General features: G+C 33.9%; 2 protein-coding genes across 4 annotated transcripts; one reads left to right on the forward strand and one right to left on the reverse strand.

Annotated features, from left to right (window-relative positions):
• Positions 1–4,684: 4,684 nt before the first annotated feature.
• On the forward strand, positions 4,685–10,278 carry LOC107889186 (OVARIAN TUMOR DOMAIN-containing deubiquitinating enzyme 6). 3 transcript variants are annotated; one of them, XM_016813545.2, is made up of 9 exons: positions 4,685–5,023; positions 5,402–6,379; positions 6,794–6,955; positions 8,408–8,485; positions 8,861–8,939; positions 9,036–9,181; positions 9,392–9,457; positions 9,553–9,727; positions 9,823–10,278. In XM_016813545.2, exons 2-9 carry the CDS (start codon positions 5,693–5,695, stop codon positions 10,062–10,064), a joined length of 1,635 nt encoding a protein of 544 aa, XP_016669034.2. In that variant the 5' UTR covers positions 4,685–5,023; positions 5,402–5,692; the 3' UTR covers positions 10,065–10,278. The 3 variants fall into 3 exon arrangements, with proteins under 3 accessions (XP_016669034.2, XP_016669035.2, XP_016669036.2); XM_016813546.2 differs by having other exon boundaries at positions 5,514–6,379; XM_016813547.2 differs by having other exon boundaries at positions 5,524–6,379.
• Positions 10,279–14,727: 4,449 nt separating this feature from the next.
• On the reverse strand, positions 14,728–21,655 carry LOC107889187 (nicalin-1). Its single transcript, XM_016813548.2, has 14 exons — positions 21,204–21,655; positions 20,966–21,123; positions 19,873–19,976; positions 19,160–19,226; positions 18,088–18,180; positions 17,844–18,008; positions 17,576–17,716; positions 17,404–17,481; positions 16,760–16,872; positions 16,598–16,658; positions 15,985–16,152; positions 15,423–15,524; positions 15,144–15,233; positions 14,728–14,994 (listed from the first exon to the last, which is right to left on the reverse strand). The coding sequence occupies exons 1-14, from the start codon at positions 21,487–21,489 to the stop codon at positions 14,932–14,934; spliced, it is 1,689 nt and encodes a 562-aa protein (XP_016669037.1). The 5' UTR covers positions 21,490–21,655; the 3' UTR covers positions 14,728–14,931.
• Positions 21,656–22,485: the final 830 nt, after the last annotated feature.

Consider the following 22,485-nt stretch of genomic DNA (forward strand, 5'->3'; position numbering starts at 1 on the left):
AAAGAGATTTGCATAAGGAGAAAATTGTTGATGTTAAAAATCTATAGTTCAAAAATCAACCCAATAAAGTAAATTAGTTAAGTATGTGTCGTTGTTTGAATTTGGATAATGAGTACTTATTCTTCTGTATAATGTTTTCGTTTTAAACATATGAAATGAGTTTTTTGGGCAAAGATGAGTAGACGAATTATAGCCCTTATTAATTACGAAGGTCAAATTTGTAATACTGATATTGGGGTTGTTTTTGTATCAGCCCAATCTACAAAATTGGCTTTCAGCCGAAGCATAAAATTGAACGAGCTTCGATTAAGAATTAGAAGGAAAGTGTCAACTTCAAGATGGAGGATAATTTCAAGCTTGAAATATAGATATCTAACGTCACTAAACCTTGTTAAATATGATATATTTGAGCTCAAAAGTGATATGGATGTTGATGCAATGCTTAATACGCACTACTCTAGTGAAAATGCTATACTAGAGTTATATGTCCACTTTGTCGATGTTGAAGAAGGTGGTCTGAATTCGAGAACAGTTTCAATAAACTTGTTTCGAGAACAGGAAGCAGAAAGTCCAACCACACAGTTGTGCAGTACTTCCATAGTGTTGTTACATTTCAACTTTGGCGTATAGTCGAGGTTAGTTGGTAACCTGCACTTGAAGACCCCAACACGACATCTGGTTAGTGCTTTTGATTTCAATTTTCAAAAGTCGATGTTCTATGTTGGAAATCCTTATGCAGGTATGTCATCAAGTTACACTGGTGGGCAATCCGTAAGTAACATTAGTTTTAACATAGGGTTTACGAGAACGGATGATATATTCCTTACAACCTACCCAACGAAAGGACATCCAACCCTAGACTTGCAATTGGGGTCGATAACAAAGAGGAAGCTGAGAACGAAGAGGGAGTTGAGAACAAAGAGGATCTGAAAACAATGATGATCCAATTTGGGAGTCCGAGCTGGATGGTTTAAAATTTGTATTATTTTCTGAACCAGAGGTCATTCCTATTGAACCAGAAATGAGTGGTCCTGACGGTGAAGGTCCAAACAATACTGAGGAACCCATCCAGATTTTACAACATATACACTTTCACCCCACATGCTTAATGTCGACCTTGATGCTGAAGATGAGTTAGAATTTCCAAAACTTTCTCATAAAAGATAAGACCATGCGAGTTCTTCTACAAATTTTGACAATTTACAAGTTGGAATGAAGTTTCCCTATAAAGACACTTTTGTTGTTGCAGTGAAGTGATATAGCATAAAATATGGGGTTAACTTCCATGTTAGAAAATTGCAAGCCAAAAAATATGAAGCGAAGTGCGCAATTTGTGACAATAAATTTCTGCAGAAAATCATTACATCTGTGAGAAAGAAGACGGGATTCTAGACAATTAAGAAATATAATGCTTCACATACTTGTGTTGTTACAGGTATGTCACAAGATCATCCGAAATTGGATTCTAACCTGATTGCTGACGTTGTCTTACGTATGGTGAAATACTTGTGTTGTTGCAAGTATGTTACTGATCATCTGAAACTAGATTCTAACCTGATCTTTGACATTATCTTACCTATGGTGAAAACAAGTCCTAGGATTTTCATGTCAATTTTGATTGCTAATATTCGTAGTCAGTACGATTACATTATGTACTACGAGGCATGGATTGCAAAATAAAAGGCTATGAAAAATATGCGTAACGGGTGTGATAAACCATATAATGATTTGTGGAAATGGTTGAAAGTACCAAATTAGTACGTCCCAAGTATTGTCATCGGTCTACAAACGGAACCTGCGTATGATAGAAATCAAATGGTCCAAGGGAAAAGAATTTTCCATCGCCTTTTTTAGACATTCAAGCAATTGAAGCATTCTAGTATTATAAGCCATTAGTCCAAATTGAAAACACATTCATGTACAAAAGATATGAGCATCAATTGCCGTTGGTTTTTGTACAAGATGATAACCAAAAAATCCAGCCAATAGCTTTTGCAATTGTTGAACAAGAAACAGTTGATGCTTGGGACTTCTTCTTGACTAAATTGAGAAGGCATGTTATGCCGCAACTCAATATATGCATATTTTTTATAAGGCACCCGAAATACAAGTTGCAATTGATCAACATGGAAGCCTATGGGATCATACACACTATGGGTATTGTATACATCATATCGGGTCAAATTACATGGGCCAATTTCACAAGGATGTTGAGTGGTGATATGTTATTAACATGGTCATGGGTCGTTTGCCTTTGTGGTACATAAATTAATTATTATTTGATAGTAACTAACTTTTCATGAAGGAAGATATAATAGTTACCATAAGATAAAATATGATCATATTGGGAGAACAGATTTATCCCCAAGAGATTAAGAATATCTTGTGAGGGTAACACATTTATGACAAGGCCATTGATGAGCACTGTTTGAGTAGCTTTCATAATGATATGTAATTAGGGAGAGCGCAGTCACGATACTATAGTGGAATGAATTCATGATTGAATGAGTTTATAAGTAATAAGCAAAAAAGCTAAAACTTAATTATAAATCATTTGAGCCCTAATTATATTTGTCCAATCAGTCCCTCTGCTAACTTGTTGAAACCAGAAATGAATTGCATACAAAATCAAATGAACATAAATAGATGAAAACGATAAAGTTAAAGAAATGAATCACATTAAAAAATTAACGTGCTTTTTCACTAAGTATGGAAATGACTTAAGAGTTAATTTAAGTTTGTTTTTTTGAATTATTATTCGATCAAATAATTGAAGTTCAAAAAATAAAATAAAATTAATTAGTCATTACGGGTCCGTTGAATATGAAAATTAAATATATTTTCTCAAAAATTCATTTACCTTAAAGTTACCATGACTTTAACAGGATTAGAATTTAGTTGAGAAAATTATTTAATTAGAAAATTAATTTATCTAATTTTGGTGGCAAAAAAAGCATGACAAGCGGGGTATTCATTGGTGTGAGTGGAGGAATTTGTGCAATTTGAAAGAGGATGGGGGATTAGGATTTCAATGCCCATCAGAATTTAATTTGACATTATTAGCAAAGCAAGGTTGGCATCTAATTTATTATCCGAATTATTTATTGGCAAGATCATTAAAGGATAAATATTAGCCAGAATCAGATTTTTTTAAATGCTAGTTTAGGCAATTTACTTTCATATACTTGGAAAAGTGTGTGAGCGGCGAAAGGGTTGCTAAAGAAGGGGTTGTGCTGGAGAATTAGATTAAGAAATCAAGTCTTGGTTTGGAAGGATGCGCGTGTGCCGAGTGCTATGGATTTCAAAATCCAAACACGAGCAAACGATCAACATATATGTTATGTGTCGGATTTAATCAACCAAACTGCTAATTGTTGGAAAGAGGGTTTAATTAAAGCTACATTTAATAAAGAAGAGGTTGATAGGATTTTATGTATTCCTCTACCATGAGCACCACAGGAGGATAGGTTGGTATGGTGATGTGAGGCTTTTGGTGAATACTCGGTAAGGAGTGGATACAAAATACTAATACAAGAAACATACTGACCACTCTCAACAATGAACAACATGATTACAAAACTTTTTACAAAAGACTTCTGCTCTTGGATCTACCTTCTAAAATAAAAATTATGAATTAGAGGATATTTAACAGTTATTTTCCTACTAAATATAATCTATACCAAAAGAGGTTGGTAAGATCTGTGAATTATCCAAAATGTACAGGCGAAGTGGAAACTATTGAGCATGCTTTCTAGGATTGCTCAATTTTTTTCTGCTTATTTTTTTGTGTTAACATTCTCATTTGTCTTACATACTTAGTAATCTTAATTAGGTTTATTAGTTACTTCAATTCACTTTTAATTATTTCAATCACCAACTTGTCAATTAATAGTTTCACAATTTTTGCCTGACTTATACAATCTCTGTAGAGACGATAACTTTATACTTACTACTTTATTACATGTTGATGACTGTGTGCGCTTGCATATTATTCGATAATCTTGTGTCACTTACTCATATCCAACTTCAATGCAAAGGCTCATTTACATTTATCCTCTGTATACTTATCTTTTAGAAAGCATAAGACTTCATATGCTATAAGAATATTATCATAAAGAAGTCTTCCTACAATGAAAGCATTTTTGAGCTTCATCTATATGGTGATCCAACACACCTTGAAACCTATTGAAAATAACTTTAGAAATAATTTTGTATAGCACAGAGCGTAAGCTTATTGGTCGCAACTAAGGCATGCTAAAAGGATTAGACACGATTCAACACTATAATATAATACAATATAATATCTACAAATTTAATTTATTATTCGCATTAAATATGATATTATTATCGTAATTTAGATTCAGATTAATTAAATTTTATATCAATTATCTAAATAACTAAATATTTGTATTTAGTAAATATAAAAATATTTTTGATAAAAAGTTTGAAAATAAAATAAAATGAAAATGAATTTGAATATGTAAATTTATCATCCACAAAAGTAAAATAAATTGAGATAATTAAAAAAAGTAAAATGGCTACAAACAAAGGAGCTTAGCATGGTCTTAGCTTGAGGGGAAGTAAAGCAAGGAATAAAGTCTCATAAAGCAAACTGAGAAAACAACAAAGTACTATCCTTCTCACCCAATTAAAGACGGCCACGTCATACTCCTCAATTTAATCCCCTGATGTACAAATCCCGCACCTGCTCCACCGGCCTACTCCCCACGTGTCAGCTTCTCGGCGACGAGCCACCCCGTCGTCGACGTTTAAAAAGCAGCCAGCCTCCCATTTTCTCTTTATAAAGCGACTTTTCTCAATTTTTTTCTTCTTTTCTTTATTTTCTTTTTTTCTGTCTTTAAATACTCTTCTTTGCCTTCCGGCTTATCTCCTTTATTTGCCTTGTTGCCTTTCTTCAAAACAAAAACCCTAACCCAGAAAATAGATAAAATACACATATTTTTTTTTACTTCTCTTGCAGATCTAAACTGGGTTTCCAAAACCTTTCTCTCTCTGTTTAAAGGTGAGTTCTTTTTTTCTTTTCCTATTTATTTTGCTTTCGATTTATTGATTGGTTTTTATTTCTGGGACTTTCTTGATCGGGGATTGGTTCTTTTGGGTTTTGATATTTGCTTGATTTTTGTGTTATTTTTTTACCCTTTTTTGTATGCTTGGTTGATTGCTGAGAAATGGTAGGAAATTATCAGTAATTTAATTGTAGAGAATTTTTTTTATTAATTATATATATGGTAGGATAATAGAGAGGGTTTGTGGTTATTAAGATCATTTTTAGCCGTTTCCTACCTTTTCTTTGGAATCAAACAAGGTTTTGGTAGATATAGTTTTCATGTTTTGGTTGATATTCTTTTTTCTTGGAAATTTGCGTGGTTGTTGATTGCAGCTTGGGCTAGTGAAGGTGAATTTTGGGGAATTTTTTCTGGGTATAAAATATCGAGTACTTTGAGGGTTTTATTGTTTAAAGTACGAGGTCTGGGTCTCATGAGAATTGTCAGGGGAATGCAGAGATTGTTTCGTGAGGAGGCAAACGTGCTGGGCTGGAAGAAATCCTTCAGCCAAGGGATTGGCATTACCGCGCCCAAGGCAAGAAAACGAGACAAAACTATGAGTCTCGGTCTCTAAATTTAGGGGGTTTTGGAAAGGAAGAATTAGGGCTAGCTCTTCTTCAAAAGCAATGACTCGCATTTTGGTTCAACGAGGTTCCACTGGCAGCTCTTCTTCAAATCCAAGCCGATCTTCTTCTTTGCCTGGGCCATCTTCTTCTCGGGCAGAGCCACAAGTTTCTTCCCTTCAGGTTCCACCAGCTTCAAGAGATGATGAAGTTAGTGAGGAAGTGCAGGAACAAATTGCTTCGGATGAAATTTTAGAGTGTTACAGTAATGAAAATAAGGCCACAGAAAGTGATGATCCTTCGCCAGAAATCTTGCGTAATGATCGGAACATAACTTCAAGTGATGCACTTGCTGAGGCTGAACAAGTGAACACTCTTGATGCCTCAGGTCCGTGCGATGTAATGAATGATTTGGGTGGGTTGAGGATTTCAAAAAAAGTTGCGGCTGAAACTGAAGGTTCAAGCAATGATCCCTTACCTTTTGGAAATGGAAGTTCATATCCGCCTCCACCGCCTGTTCCACCTCCTAAACCTTCAGCAGCTAATTCGAATTCAAGAAGATTTGCCTCGGGAAGTTCAAATCCTGTTCGTGCTGGATCATCTAGAAGAGCTGTTGCCTGGCCCACTGTTTCAACAAGGACATCACCGTCTGGGTCACGTCCATCTTCTCCTAGATCTCATGGTGAGAGTGAGGGTTACAATAGTGCTGATGAGCAGAATCCATGCTTTGTATCCTCCTACGATGATGCAGTAAGTTATTCTGAATAATCAAATCCTTATTGTGTTTCGTGTAGATTGTCTACATATCATCTTTTTCGGAAATTCTCATATCACTGGCATGGGAAAATCTGATATAATTATATGCTATCGTACCATGTTTTTTTTTCTTGTAAGACTACCCCAGTTGACTTCAGTTTCCTAAGTTTTGTATATAATAGGTTGCTACTTCTGCGTGCATTTTTCTATTTTGTTATAGATAAGCCATGTTTTCTTATATTGTATATTGAACTTGTAATTTATGATGTTTTCTTATGTTTGAATGAAATGTTCTGTACACTTACTGTTCTTTTTGAAGAGATATGAGCTGAAGTTAATGCCTAGTTTTGTGGTTTGATTTTCGACATCAGATTCACCTTTGAAACTGGTTTATTGCATCTGGTCCAGGAAAGAGAACGCCAATTCGAAATAGATATCAGACGAGCAAAAGGCTTAGAAGTTAAACGGATGCTAGAAGATGGGAACTGCCTCTTCCGTGCTGTTGCTGATCAAGTGTATGGGGACTCTGAAGCTTATGATTTAATTCGACAAATGTGCATTGATTACATGGTATGTATATCTCTTACCTGAATCTTGATTTTTAAATTACGTGCCATAAGATTCTATTACTTTTATTATAGGTGCTAGACAGTCACTCTGTGGCATGCTAATCTCAAATTGAATGAAACAGTTGGGTGAAAATTCTCTTAGAAATGGAAAACCATGAATTATTAGCTACCGACGCCTTCTCTAGAGTTGATAAGAGAGTTGGAGTTTCTAATGAATTGTTTACTTGTGATATTCACGTTTGGTTAGTTGCAACATAAGTAGATTTTCGCTTCACATTTTCTGGATGCAGGAGATGAATAGCAAATCCTAAAATATGGAAAGAGGAATAGACTTTCATTAATCTGGAATTCCAAAATTGATATCGTAAACTGAAGGGTGAATGTTCCTGTTTTCCTCAAGTATCAAATCCTGAGCTGTAAATTCTGATAGTATATAAATAGAACTATCGTCATTAGTTAGCTTAGAGTTTTTAGCATAATTACAGGACAGAGGTGTCGTAGAGTTGTAGCAACAAATATTTTTTTTTTATATTTACAGTAACACAGTTCTGTATCTAGTATCCATCTTTGTTATCTTTGTCCAATGAGTAAGACCAAATCTTAGGCTTTTAGGGATGATTGAAAGCAAATGGATTTATCGACATGCAGTTGCAATGTCTTTGGTATATTCCTCTTCTAAGCGCTAGTAAGGGCTAGTTTACCATTGAGGTTGAAAAGTGCTGTGAAAAAGTGTTTTAGAACAGTGCATTTGAAAATTTTGATAGTATTTACCATTACTGTCAACAGTGCTTTTGGGAAGATAAAATGCCTATTTTTGTAGACATGATTTTGTAAAGTATAAGATTTAATCAGGGGTTGATAATTTCATTGAAAAACACTTCTCCAAAAGCCAAAAGCTAAAAATTTTGACTTTTTGGCTTGGGTTAAAATCCTAGATTAAAATCAAGGTTTGGTTTAAAAAGCTGCTTGTTTACCAAACTTTTTTGTTTGAAACCATGGTTTGGGTTGAAAAGTGCTTTTCAACCTCAATGGTAAACAAAGCCTAAGCACCCTTCTAGTTCCTGTTAATCTTGTTAGTTGAATCTCTGTAACCTGTCAAAACTCAGATAATTGGTTGCCTGCATGTTTTGTCCACTTCAGTAAACCCCATGCTGATGCATAATGTAACTTGGTTTAGGGATAATTGTAGAACAAAGGATGATCTTGTTCTCTCTTTTTTAATATTTAATCAGATTAAATTTTTGGATGTGACTAAAAAGGAGCATGATATATATTTTTTATTTTGGACCACTGTTAACATTTTTTATTTGTTTTGAAGTGTAGATAATCCCTGGCTTTCTTGATTACAATGTGCATTATTTTTGGTGCTTCAATCACATTAATTTTGAGGTGTTTGAGTAGCATGATTCTGATTTTTTTTGGGATGAATGCTTATCTTTAATTGTTCATCCAGGAGCGAGAGAGGGATCACTTTTCTCAGTTTATAACAGAAGGTTTTACATCTTATTGTAAGAGGAAAAGAAGAGATAAGGTATGCAGAGGCATTATAATTGGTTGTGTACTAACTTAATGTTCATACTTGAGAGCATATCATTATTTGTTTTTGAAATTTGCATGAGGGTTATGGCTCATCCTTGTTTCCGTTGATAATGGTGATCTGGATATTTTATTTTGAACTTTTTAGTCCATATCCAAGATTACTAGCACTCTATTTGATGAATTCAAAAATGTTAAGTAACCTTCTAGATGATGCATTCTTCTTTGCCAAAGTAATATCTTGATTCTCCCATCACCATTTTGTTTGCTAATCCATTTCCCTTTGTCTAATCCATTTTCCTTTTACGGGGTTAGGTGCATTGTCTATTTAAATGTTTTGAAAGCATCTGTTCTTTTATCTTGGATACAGGTCTATGGGAACAATGTGGAGATTCAAGCGTTATCTGAAATGTATAACAGACCTATCCATATCTATTCCTACAGCATAGGTGATGCTCAACTGATGGTTTTGATGATTGATTTTTTTAAGTTTTGTGTTCTTCCATGTTCTTACCTTCTACGGACAAAAATATTATTTGATGCAGAACCTATCAACATATTTCATGGAAGCTATAATACCGACACACCTCCCATAAGGCTGAGCTACCATCATGGGAATCATTACAACTCCCTTGTTGACCCTCGTCGTCTGACAGTTGGTGCTGGGCTTGGATTTAGCTGTCTTAGAGGGGTGCGTCTAAATTCCTTTCACATGTTTCTTTTTCTGCTTTCTTGGTTCTTTGTTTCTCGTTTAGAACATGCTTATTGCTTTCGGTCATGCTATGGAACTGAATTCGTATGCAAGGCTTCAATGGCAGAATATTTTCAATTTGAATATGGAGTTTGAATGAATTAGAATCACAAATTGGATTTATGGTATCGACTGTGTTTGGATGTGCAGGCAAATGTGGACAAGGATCAAGTCAAGGCCGCAATTAAATCTCAACAAGACCAGCAGATAGACAATGCAAGTAGTTTTCGATAGTTTGAGATTAGTTTTTTACCGTGTTTAGGATGGTATTGTAACTAACAGAATCTTGCTTCAACTTTGTATACCAACAGGCACTCCTGGCTGAGGGTCGATTTTACTCTGATCTTGAACTTACTGAGAAGGAAATTGAGCGAATGGTTATGGAAGCATCTCGAGCTGAATACCTTGCCAGTGACAAGTTTAAGCCACAAGTGGGCCATAAAGAATCGTCTACTTCAACTGCTGAACCATCATCGTCTGGAGCTAGTGAGTATTCTAGAGATTTCAAAACATCATGTTGATGATCTCTGATTGTCTGTCATGAATATGAACATACATTCTTCTGAATTATTTGTGGACAGGAACAGGGACAGGGCCATCAGGCAGTGAAACCAAACTGGAGGGCTCAAAAGAGCATGGTTTTCGGGATAGTGTTCTCAGCAGTGGCATGCAATTACTACTGTCAATGGGATTCAGTTATTTGCAGGCAAATGAAGCTTATAGCATATTTGGGGATGACGTAGATTCCATGGTCTGTTATCTCATAGAAACCGGCAGTAGCAGCAGAAGCAAAGGCAAGGCAACAGATTTAATCATAGACTAGTCCCCAAGACTTTAAAAAGAACAAACAGTAGTAGCAGGCTGGCTGTGTAGAGCGTGGTATAATTGAACATAATATTGGCCTCTTTCTCCCTCGTTGTAGCCTTGGTGAAAATAGATAGAACAATTCTTATCTACTGAGAACAAAACATCGAACGATTAGATGTGTTTGAACCAAATTCCAAGTCAATAAAATGCATTATTAGCTTAGCGTCCAATATCATCTTTTTTGGTTATATGCTTCTGTATATTCATCTATTTTATTAGGTTGACTAGCTGCATCTGCATGGTTTGTAGAAATTTGAAGTGCGTTCATCAGTTCTGAATCATTAGACAATCGATCATAGATGTAGTTTTCTTGAATGAAAGGAACAAATGGAAACTACACAACACATCCAAATGTAGTTTCGAATAGCTCATGCACCCAGAATCCAGGCCGAGTCTACCTTTCGAGTAGTAAAAAGCTTGAATTGTAATTAACTTGAAACTCACGATCGAGGTTCAAAAGTAACAAATCCAACTGTTTAACTAGATTGATAAAATGAATCTATATATCATTGTGTTGATAGGTCTTTGGTACTCTCTTTTTGAGGTTTGTTTCTTTGGAGTTCTCCTCATCTTCTTCGGATTAGGATTCTTCCTTTCTCATCACGTTACTTCGTATAATGTTTATCCTCTACTTATGATTGAAGCTTACTTTCGAGCACTTCTTTGCTTCCCCCCACCCCCCCCCCCCTCTTTTTTTTTTTTTTAATATTTGGGTTTTACCTAAATTCACGATCCCGATGATGGAGCTCTACCCTCAAAGCATCCAATCTTCGCATTGGGTTTGGTTTTTGGTAGCAATTTTGCTTGGTCTTGATTTCTTGATGTCCAAATATTTTCGTGTAGGCTTCTCTGTTTTTGTTTTACTATCTTCATTGGATAAGATTTTAGCGAAGTCTTCAATCTTTTATATACAAATGTGAGACCACAACTTGAGAATATTGGACTCAGACTTAAATAACTGTTCTTTGTAATTTAGTTAGTACATGAATTGACTATTTGAGTAAAGTTTCATAGGCGTAAGTTAAGTCCGAATTACATAACAATTTTTATGTGCAAAGTTTTATTGTTCATCTTGTTGCGACTGTTGTGTTTCCAACAACATGACTCAACGTGTATTCAATTTTCCTAAACAATCATATAGCTCTTTATGGTACTTCTGCAAAGAATTGTTTATGTTTGCATGTACATAGCTCAAGCAATATTGTTCGACTCTTTCCATCAATAATGCAAATAGTAATAACATTATAATTTATCTAATTAATACATGAATCTATAATCACATAAAGAAACTAAACATATTAATAAATGATTATTTCTACCATCAATTTAACTTAACAAAGTTCTATAGAGAGTAATTAATTAAATCAAATTTTGAGTTTGTAACATTAATTCAATGAAAAACATCTTATGTATTATTAAAGTTACCACGGGGCAATCTTTAATAGAAATATACATGAATTTGCTGTTGTATCCAAGAAATTTTCTTGGTGTATCGGCATCAATAAGCACCTACTGACCATGGGAAAATCGGGTCGAGGCATTACCATGCTTTCACCTAAGGACCATTGATAGAGAACATGGGTTTTGTTTCAGAACCCTTCCTTACTCAATTCTTTACAAACATGCATAGTTTTTTTATTTAGGTGTTCATTATGATGGAATGCAGATAAAGCCCCTAATCTACATCACATGTTCAAACAAATAGAGCATGCTTATTCAATTATTACCCATCAATCATTCGTCCGTATGTACAAATATTAACATTATTTTTCTAAAACCCAACAAAACGTTTAATTCTAGATTTTACTTCAAAAATTAAGACTCTCATTTATTTGAACTGGGAACAGAATTTATACAAAGCCATAATCCCAAAATCTAATCTAGTAAGAAATCATAAAATCGGTTTTCTTTCACAAACCTTAGAGGTGGCATGGCTTAGGTCACCAATAGGCTCAATTTTTCGGTTTGCTTTATTTTGAACCAAAATCTGAAATCTAGCTTCATTGAATGACGTACTTGAAAATATCGGCAGCTTCCTTGGGTGTGTTGATTTGATTTGCATTCCACCCAATGCAGTTAGTTCCGCACCGGTTCCGGCCATATTGGCTAGTGTACTAAGGATGAGAATTCAAATTGTATTTGGATACCTAAAGATATTTGACTGCTTTTTACGGGTTAGGTATTGCAAATTCAAATAATATTCGAATTCAAATTTTAAAATTAATATCCACTATAAATTCAAGGTGGATGCAGATAGATATTCTGGATATCTATTATCTGAAAATGCATTGTTTATTCGCACTAATAAAAATTTTAACATGTACTAGTTGCACTAGCTTACACTGACTAGATCATTATGGATTTGCTAGTGTGTGAATAATGTTAGGGTAAACTACACTCGATGTTACTAAACTATTAGTAAGTTTACGTTTTGGTCATTCAATTTTAAAAGACTACAAAATAGTCCCTAAACTATTCGAAAGTTTTCATTTAAGTTATTGAACTATTAAAAAGTTGTTATTTAAATCATTGAGCTATTAAGTTTTTTTTTTAAATAAAAAGTCTAGCTAGTGAGCTCCAAGCAATGATTCGGCAATCGGTATGATGCATCTATACCCATCAATGAGTAGAAGAATATACATTAGATTCAAGTCAATTTGACGGTCAATGTTGGAATTGGGGAAAGAAGTTGTTTAAATTTTTGTTCGTAGATTCATGACGTTCAAAGTCATTTTATGAAAAAAAATTAAACCGTATAAGAGAAAGGGAATGAGAGCTTTCGATTAGTACATGTGGTGCAAACAGAGAAAGGCATATAAAAACGATTTTAATAACCCAATAACTTAAATGGAAACTTTCGAAAGTTCAATGACCATTTTGTAACTTTTTGAAGTTGAATAACCAGAACATAAATTTACTAATAATTTAGTGACTTTGAGTGTAATTTACCCATAATGTTAAATATAAAATAGAAACACTCTCATAGTTTAATGACTATTCATATAATTTACCATTAAATATAAATTTATTAACTTTTTTTTTATCATTTATAGTGATAAACTATAAAAACAAAATTAACTTCTATCTGTTAAAGTTTACCTACTTTAAAGCCCTACATTGACACATCTGTGTCTCTACTTAGATTTACTCCTACTTTGATAGTCAATACAAATTATCTACTTCTCTAGGACTTTAGATAACATCATAATCTTAACACGAGTCAATTGCTTGCCGTGACTCCATGGACTATGGACTTTACTTCTAAATCATCTATTAGAAGAAGTCCGCATACAAAACAGTCTTTATGATGCAACTTTTTATTAGTTTAGCATAAGTAATCTATTAGCCATATTTACTTGTACATGCAAAACTATTGAGAACATACCAACATAAAGATAATGAATCAAATTGACCATTTCAATAATTGATGACTAAGACACAAAAGCCTAACACTAAATCCAATCAGCTGGTCTTCAAAAAAACGGCACAATAGTCCGCCGGGGCTGAGTTTAAAGCGGTTGTCAATGTTGTATCTAATCTAAGGTCACATGCAGCATGAACGAGGTATATATCAATGACACTAAATGTTTTGTATGTCAGTAAGAATCTGATCATACTCGAATGAAGCACGTAACTATTGACTCGCTAATCTTGCAACAAATTCTGGTGTTAGATTGTATCAACAGTCTTATTTGACAACAGATTCTGGTATTAGATTGTATAAGTAGTCTTATTCGACAGTCGATTTAGTTTGTATTGAATAAGGGATACAATAAACAGGATTTCAAAATCCAACGGGTGGTTTTTACCGCTTATTTCTAATTCGATTGGTCAAATTTTATAAAATTAAAAGCATTTTTAATAATAAAAAAAATCAATCAAGTTCAACCAATTTTAACCCAAATCAACCAATTCCAAACAAATCACATGTCGCCAGTCTAACCCCACACTCGACCAGTTCTTGATTCAATGACATATTATGTTCGAACAAAAAGAAAAAAGTTAACTTGCATATCGAAGCATAACAATTCATTTGATTAAGCAAATTTATATACTAAAAACAAGTTTGATTTTCATTCTTGATTCCAAACTTAATTATGCGTTCGAACTCTGAGCTTGACAACGATTAGGAAGCCCCACCTAAGTATAGATGAAAATGTAAGACTCAACTGAATGAAGAAGGTTGTCCCTTGGGTGGTAGATGTCTAACAATTTTATTAAGTCAGCGGAGCTTGTTCAAAGCACCCATAGTCTCAAACTAATAAGGGTCTAAACCTATTATTCCACCCAATTTTGACACCTAATTTAGAATAGCATCTCATGTTCTAACCTTAAAATCCCCCCAAAAATACCATATAATATGTATGTGTAAAGGATGAAATTGCATAAGCAAAGCATTTTAATAAACCCAGTAGTAACTATGAGATCACTCCAAGCACACCTTCAGTGTCCAAGGGTCATGGACCAACCATAGAATCCAATTCAAATACCGTCATCAACCCCAAATCTCAATCACCATCAAATGCATGGCAACAAATGTCTTCACCCTGCAGATAGTATTGCACCATTTACGCAGAACCCTTATTAATTTCTCTGAAATTTCACCATTCGAATAGATCTGACCAAAAATTTCCAACATTTGGATTGATTTCATTTTTGGAAAAAATAAACGTCTACCATCTGTTTTGGAGCAACATTTAAAACAATCCCTCGTATAACTAAACTAGCAAAATCATTAATGAGAACAACCTGAGAACCTCAGAAATTTCAGTTTATGCTACATCGGAAAACCAGTCATACCATGCATTTTTGCTTATAAGCAATCAAGCAGTTTTCAGCTTTCGAGAAGGGGGTCGGCGAAATAAACTGATTAGATCATCAAGACCCTGTAGAACAGCATTGTCATCGGATTAGCATTTCATTTTAAAATAAATGTCCTGTCCTTTTGGTTCTAAACACAAGTAGAAAAAAAGGCGAATATATGCATATAGCATTAACATAAATGTTAAGATTTTCTTAATAGCGAAGAGTTTACCCTAGTTGTAATGACAAGAAAACTGAAGAGCACTATCAAATAAGATCCCAACACAAGGAGTAACAGCAAATCAAAGGTTACACTAGCAACCTGTAACAACACATTTAAACCGGTCATTATGCAGTCTCAACGAATCTGTCAGTGGTCCAGGGTATTAACAACCCCCCCCCTTTTCCCAATACATAATTAAATAAGAGTTAATTCAATCATTAGAAAGAGGTAGCACAACTAAGAAAAACAATGAAATATTCACCAGTTGAAAGTAACCATGGTAAATACCTGATATATGTTAAGCCTAGCGCTAGTTGAATCATAGAAAGTAAAAATCCCTTCAAGAGTCTCATGTTGCACATTCACTTCATCAACATGACCAGCTAACTCCTGCCATTGAGCATAACAAAAAGCAGTCAGAACTGAAAGTGATAGAAAGTACAAAGCAAGTCATTCCAGTGTCTTCACCATTTACCCTAAATCCCTATCCAAAAGCTTGTTCAGTTATATTTACCAACAGAGATACATGAAAGTTTATCAAACTGGTAGAAGAGAGTAAAAGTTCTGAAGTGATCTAGGTTGAAATACAAATACTTTCTTCTTTTATTCTGCTTTTGACTAATGGCACATGCAACTATACTTCATAAAGCAAGGGTTCCTACCATCAAAAAAAAGTATTTACCAAAGACATCGACAATCCCTGCATCTTAATTATCATATTTTTGTTTTCCCTTCATTTTGATTCTTTTAACCTAAATTCAACTCTCAAGGAAAATCATAAAATCCTTAAAGTGCAAATCATAATCTTATAGAAAGAAACAAAATCAAAGAAAAAGATTAGAGCATGAACCTTTTTCAATGCCATGACAAAAGGGTCATCCTTTGAAAGAAATGGAGCTACTCGAGGTGTTTGTGATAAAACATCCAGCCAAGATCGTATATAGGCAGGATTGACAGCCAAACTGCTCTCATCTGCAAAAATTTGGATATTTTTTCCCTGATGGCCATAGATATGCCTCTGCAAAAAGAGGAAAGACAATTTTGAACACAAAGTACATGGCCATGCTAAGCAAATTATTAAAGCTTAATGTCTTCACACACAAATTAACAACTATCTACATACTCTTACTATACATATGAAATAACAAAAAAGCAGCCACCAACACAGCCTTTCCTGACTAGTTGGTCAGATTCTCTATATAGAATTATGACCAGTAAAAGAATGGTTCTTTTCATACTTTCCACACATGCTTCCTTTGGTCTTTCCCCTTCCTCTTCTGACATGAGCATCCCCCAGTTCAACTACCTTACAAGAGTATATTTGGCCCTTAACTCCTAAGTCCAAAAGACTAAAATCTCAACAATAATCAAAATATACATAATACCATTACTACCCTACTGAGATAATTGTAATTAATTTACACTGTATAATTAAAATATACTAGCAAATCATATGATCTTACCGCAAGACTTTCAGCAACTAGCTTCACACCTCTAACAATAGCAGTTTCATTTACGTATTGTCTGCAAAAAGAATCATGCTCTCAGCAACTAGTCTCAAACACACAAACACGCGCGCACAACTGAAAATTGGATTAATAAGGGCTTAGATTTGAAAATATGACCTGGTATCAAACAGACCACCAGTGCTTTCTAGGAGTTCTGGTGTGACAGAAAGTTCAGAAAGAGTGGCAGCAGTGACTCTCAGCCTTGAGAACTGTTCATGCTCCCATGCTACCTACAGCAGCTCAACTGCTTTATTACCTATTATAAACAGCAGAAATGCAAAGCACACAGAGCATTTTTATATTTATGCACAGAATGTCCTCATAAATATATCTAGTGCACCTTCATGTGTGTCATGTTGTAAAGTCTAATGTTACAAGAAACAGGAAAAAGAACAGATTTAACACAATTATTTCAAGTTAAACATTTTCCAGAAAATATATTCTGCCCAAATAGGCCACATGATTATAAAGGACAAAGGATTGAAAAAAAAAATATATATATTATAAAGGACAAAGGGATTACTGCTACAAGGAAGAAACCACAAAAATAAATTCTTTTTTTCTTTTCCCTTCCCCTTTTTTTTGGGGGGGGTGGGGGGGAAGATAACTAACCACAAAATTAAATTCATTTATATATCTTAGGTTCCTCATAGATGAAATTGACAATAAAATATACCAATCAACACATAAAAAATAAGTTCATTTCAGAAAATGGTACCCAAAGATGGATCAAACATTGAAACATGCATATATCAACTTACTCGGGGATTGGAAATGTTTATTTTCTTGTGCTTTAGGCCAACTTTGAGGTCCAACTCCTCTGCTACATTAGATAAACCCTTCAATAAACATTATGTATTAGATTACTAAGCATGGAAAGAAAATATCATTTAATGCCTTAAAAACCTATTTTGCTGGATGTTACCAGCTTACCTCAAAAATTTGCTTGATGTAGGCATTCTCTGGAGGCTTGGACACATGAATCCACAATTCATTATCCCAAGAACCAATACTATTTAAGCAAATAGCATAGTCGATACTCTCACGTAAACGTTGATCAAAACTCCGAAGCCACTGCACCATAAATGATACTTATATTATCATGATAACCAAAATTGATAGCAGAACTAGCTAACCAAAAAGATATACAAGCCTTTTGAGAGAGATAACAAAAGTCTGCTCACTAAGGAAGACTAATCACCTTCTGAGTCCCATTGTAGTTATATGGTCCGCCAGATGTCAGGCCAAAAAGTAAATTGTACCTTCCTCTTGTCTTAGGATTTGAGTAGAGAAGAGAGAATAACCTTGATATTTCAAGAAGAGCCACAATGCCACTTCCATTGCTGTCACTTCCCACCGATAATGCCTACATGTATAAAAAAATTCACACATTCATTTCGATAATCGAAGATGATTTTCTTTACTAAATTTTATAATATACATACAGGAGCAGCCCCAAATGTATCATAAGATGCCACAATAGCAATGGTTGGAAGTTGATTTGCATCTCCATCAGTTTTTAATCCAGACAACCACCCCTGTTGTAACAGAGCAGAACTATCAGAATGAAAACCTGTAGCAATCACCACTAATAGCATATTTAAGATTCCTCAAAAACACTTGCAGTGAGTAAAATCTAGCACAAGAAATTTTAAACGTACCAATATCTGATATCAAAACAACTTCCTAAACAAAAACATAACATGAAGATGGGGCATGAAATGCATGAAATGCATGAAAAGGAAACCATGAAACTTGCAAGACCCACTGATTCCCTCCCCCTCCCTCCCCCCCAAAAAAAAGAAAAGAAAAGGGGGGGGTGGAAGAAGTCAATAAGGTTCTATCTTTTACATCACTACTACTATCTAGGGTTAGAACCGTTACATTGGCTGAGATGCAAGGCACAAAAAAAGTGCTCACCAGAGAGATGTAAAGTGCAATATGTATGAGTTTTTGTACTTGCCCATGTATACAAATAAAAGGATAAGCTTAAGATATGTAATCGTGACATCAAAATCTAAAAAGAGGTCTACTTTATCTTATAAAACATACCAAACTTTCTTATTTTTTGTTGGTCAATATACATGGTTTCTTTTTGGTCCCACATTTGTTGTTTAACACTCAAACATCAAGAAGTTGAGAGTTTGATATTATCCCTTTCATACTAGTAAAGGTATAGTTAATAAAAAATCTGAAAATAAATAATAGTAGAGAGAATTACAATCATGCAGACTTCTACCAACTATTGACTTAAAAAAACACAATTAGACAATAGGCGTGTGCTTGATCAAATATGTCTTGTCTGAAAGGATCTGAGGCATTCATGTTGTCTGGTGCTAAGACAAAGGCCCCAGGTGCACCTAGGCACATGCCTTAACAACACTGAACTTGACCTCAGCCTCAACAGTTCGAATGCAATTAAAAGGGGTTTTTTTTCATATGCTTAAAACAAACTATGTGAGTGTAACCAGTTACAACTCGTTTCCTACAATTGGAAGAGTAAAACTTGACACACACCTGAATATTAGTCATTGTGGGAGATGCGACTTTCTTAGGTTCTGCTGTTGGGATAACAAACTTGTATCTGCAATTATTACACAATAAGAGTTGAAAATGATGTGAATAACTACAAAACAGGGCTATTTTCTTACCAATCTCAACAGAGAAATGAGCCAGAGAATACGAAGGGCAAACAAACATTAGAGGTAGAGTCATGTTTATTCATAAATACACAAACATGGTAAAAGAAACAACAGAAAGACTAAACCAGGAAAAATGCAGAAAGATTAATGTAGGACCCCCATTTCGTTCACAAGTGCATTGCTTGTTCTCACCTTCACCTCAGAAAATGATCATTCTAACTTAATTAAAAACAGGGGGTAATATGTTCTCTCCCTCAATAAAAGCAGATTAGACCCATTTCCTAATACCAAATGGGCATCATTACAGAAAAATTTGATAGTGTCATGTCCCCGTAGACTTTTGCTGAAACAGTTTCAAAAGAAAGCTTATTACAAGAGAAAACCAAAAAAACATTTATTTCATTTTGCAAAACCCTTTCCAGCTTCCCAGAGAAATAACTGGCAGATCAGAAGCATGTGCTTTTCCAGTTAAGGTAAAAGTGTCATGAAAACCACTCATGAGAAAACAAACTGAACAGATCATGGGACAAGCTTTTAAGAACAAGAGAACCCAATTTTTGAAATGATAACAGAAAGCTATCAACTGACCCGCCAGTAGTTGCAGTAGCAGGCTGACCCATCAAATCATTCTTCTTGATATCAGCCAACGCAGTATCAATTTCATCGTTCTCAAAAGCAAAATAGACAGGATACTGCAGTAGAAAAATCCCACGATAAAGTTAAGAATGTGAAGCATAAAGTAAACAAAAGAGAATCAAGAGGAAACTAGTAGGAAAATTTTCTCTCTTTTCTGGCAGTTTTTCCCTTATAAATGACAAGTAGCAAATACTAAGTTTGGAATCAAAAAAACCTTATTAGCTGGATTTCAATTCTAAAAATCATATGAGAACTTAGAAATAGAGTAGTAAAAGTGTCTGCCCTAGCTAAGCACAAGTGGAACGCAGATTGATGGCGTGCTTCAGGAAACCAATGAGGATGAGGCCTAAGTATATACCATGGTATAAATACTTTCCGAAGAAAGAGTCTTACTGAAGATGCTAGCAATAAAAAAGTAGGCTCAAATCCTAAATATTTATTGGTGTCTAAGTTATCAATAAGCATGTGTCAGAAGAAATTTCATGGTTTATGCTATTTGCCAATCATTCAATTACTTGATAACAGACTACAGGCATTCTTTCAAGATGGAAGCATGGATCATGAATGTGGAACCTAAATCTTTTAGACTCAGCAGGTTTTTTGGAACAAAAACTGAATAATTCAAACAAGGTATAAATTGAATTCGATAAAGATGAAAATGTCAGTGTAAATAACAACGATGCAGTAACATATATGATTTACACGAAAAAGAAATGCATTAAGTCAAAAGATGATGACAACATGAAGGGAAAGTCATTAATACAATTCCTATCAGTAAACAAGGGCCCATAAATGTCGCAACACAATTAGAACATGCCAATTGTGAAGTTAATGAATTATAACATAAAGGAAAAGACATTAAACACGATTCAGTCTCAAGCAACAAAAAGCAATACTTGTGAACTGTCAGATTAACAGAGTTCAGATCTTGCTGAAAATTAGGTTGGCAACAAGGAGACTTCAATCTCAATACAAAGTAACTACTGCAAAATTGATCTGAAACTTATATCAAAATAGAGATATTAATATGTCTCTATATACTCACAGGTATATTTGAATGTATAAGCAATCGCTCGAGCTCTGCCAATAAATTTTTCATTTTCTCTTTTTCATGAACTTGGTTATTCCCTCCAGTTTTAAAGCTAAGTACTTCAGGAAGCAAAACTAACAATCCTCCCAACGGCTTTTTTTGATTGATATATTCTGCCAATAAAAAAAATAAAGGAAATTAAAATAAAGAACTAAAAGTAGAGAGAAGTTAAATTGATGAAATGAAAGTGAACCTCGAACGAAAGTGATATTCAGTTCACGTAGAGGGATGATGAGAACGGTTCTGGAAAGATCGACACCGGGAGGGAAATGCAAGGAGGCCGCGTGATGGTTGAGGGCGGCGAATCGAGATCCGAAAGGTGAACCGGACATGTCGTATTGGATTAGACGGTAGACGTCGAAGGCAGCGGCGGCGTCGCAGAGTTCGACGCAGGCTACTAAAATGAAGAGCAGAGCGATGACGGAGTACATCGATTCCAGCATCTCGCGGAGACCGCCCGGTTTCTTTGAATTGGCCATCGGAGGGAAGATGGGCGACGATTGAATCTAGGGTTTGGATAGAGTAAAAATGAGAATTTGGGGTTTATCTTTCTTTTTGGTGTTTGTTTAATGGAGTGGAGCTGATTCCATCATGTCGCTGAATTGTCAGCTTAGCAGTGAGATTATACATAAAAAATGCATGGCAAATGATTTTTTAAAATTCTTATTATTTATAATACCACATCATTATTATAAATAAATAAATCATTTAACTTCAACTTTTTATTTATGGAAAATTTTGTACGAAAATATTAAGTTAGATTTTATTTTATTAAAAATTTTAAAATAAATTATTATTTTTTATAAAAAGAAAATAAAATAATCAAATTATCATATGAATCTTTTATCTAAAATTATTTATAACAATATAAATATTATATTAATATAATTAAAATTTAAAATTAAATAATATTTTAAAATTAATATTTATTTTTATTAAATAATATAATTATATTCGGTATTAATATATACTAATTTATCAAATAATTTTTTAATAAAATTTAACATTTATAATTTTAACACTTAAATTTTTAATTTATGAAATATATCCTTAATTTAATATTATTGTTAAAAATTTTGAATTTTAAAAAAAAGTTTAAATTGAATATCTTTTCACTTTTCATATAAATCACAAATTATTTACCTTTTATTTGGATTCTAAATTATGATTTTTATAAGTTATTATTGTTATAATAAAACGTAATTTTAATTAAAAAATTACGTTAACAAAAATGATAAACAAATTTTAGCTGAAGATTAGTGTTAACGAGGATTCCATCAGTTAGTACGAGAGAGAAATGGAGAAACACTATGAGATAAAAAATTACCAATTATTAGTTTTGGTTTGGTCTGTTTAAATTTAAAAATAAATTTTTAATTTTAATTTTAATTTAATATAATATAATATAATTTGGTCCATTATTATAGTGTCTTTGTTTAGTTTAAATAATTAAATTTATTAATTTTAATTAAAAT

The sequence above is a fragment of the Gossypium hirsutum genome, chromosome A09 (assembly GCF_007990345.1).
Source record: "Gossypium hirsutum isolate 1008001.06 chromosome A09, Gossypium_hirsutum_v2.1, whole genome shotgun sequence".
In the NCBI taxonomy this organism is placed as follows: domain Eukaryota; kingdom Viridiplantae; phylum Streptophyta; class Magnoliopsida; order Malvales; family Malvaceae; genus Gossypium; species Gossypium hirsutum.

Excerpts from the sequence above, each read along its gene's own strand:
- LOC107889187 (XM_016813548.2), bottom strand. The coding sequence starts at position 21,489 with ATGGCCAATTCAAAGAAACCGGGCGGTCTCCGCGAGATGCTGGAATCG. Across the intron at positions 16,659-16,759 it reads GGTGGTCTGTTTGATACCAG|ACAATACGTAAATGAAACTG; the intron begins GTCATATTTTCA and ends TTCTTTTTGCAG. Across the intron at positions 15,525-15,984 it reads TTGTCATGGCATTGAAAAAG|GAGTTAGCTGGTCATGTTGA; the intron begins GTTCATGCTCTA and ends GCTCAATGGCAG.
- LOC107889186 (XM_016813545.2), top strand. The coding sequence starts at position 5,693 with ATGACTCGCATTTTGGTTCAACGAGGTTCCACTGGCAGCTCTTCTTCA. Across the intron at positions 8,486-8,860 it reads AGAGGAAAAGAAGAGATAAG|GTCTATGGGAACAATGTGGA; the intron begins GTATGCAGAGGC and ends TCTTGGATACAG. Across the intron at positions 9,458-9,552 it reads AAGACCAGCAGATAGACAAT|GCACTCCTGGCTGAGGGTCG; the intron begins GCAAGTAGTTTT and ends GTATACCAACAG.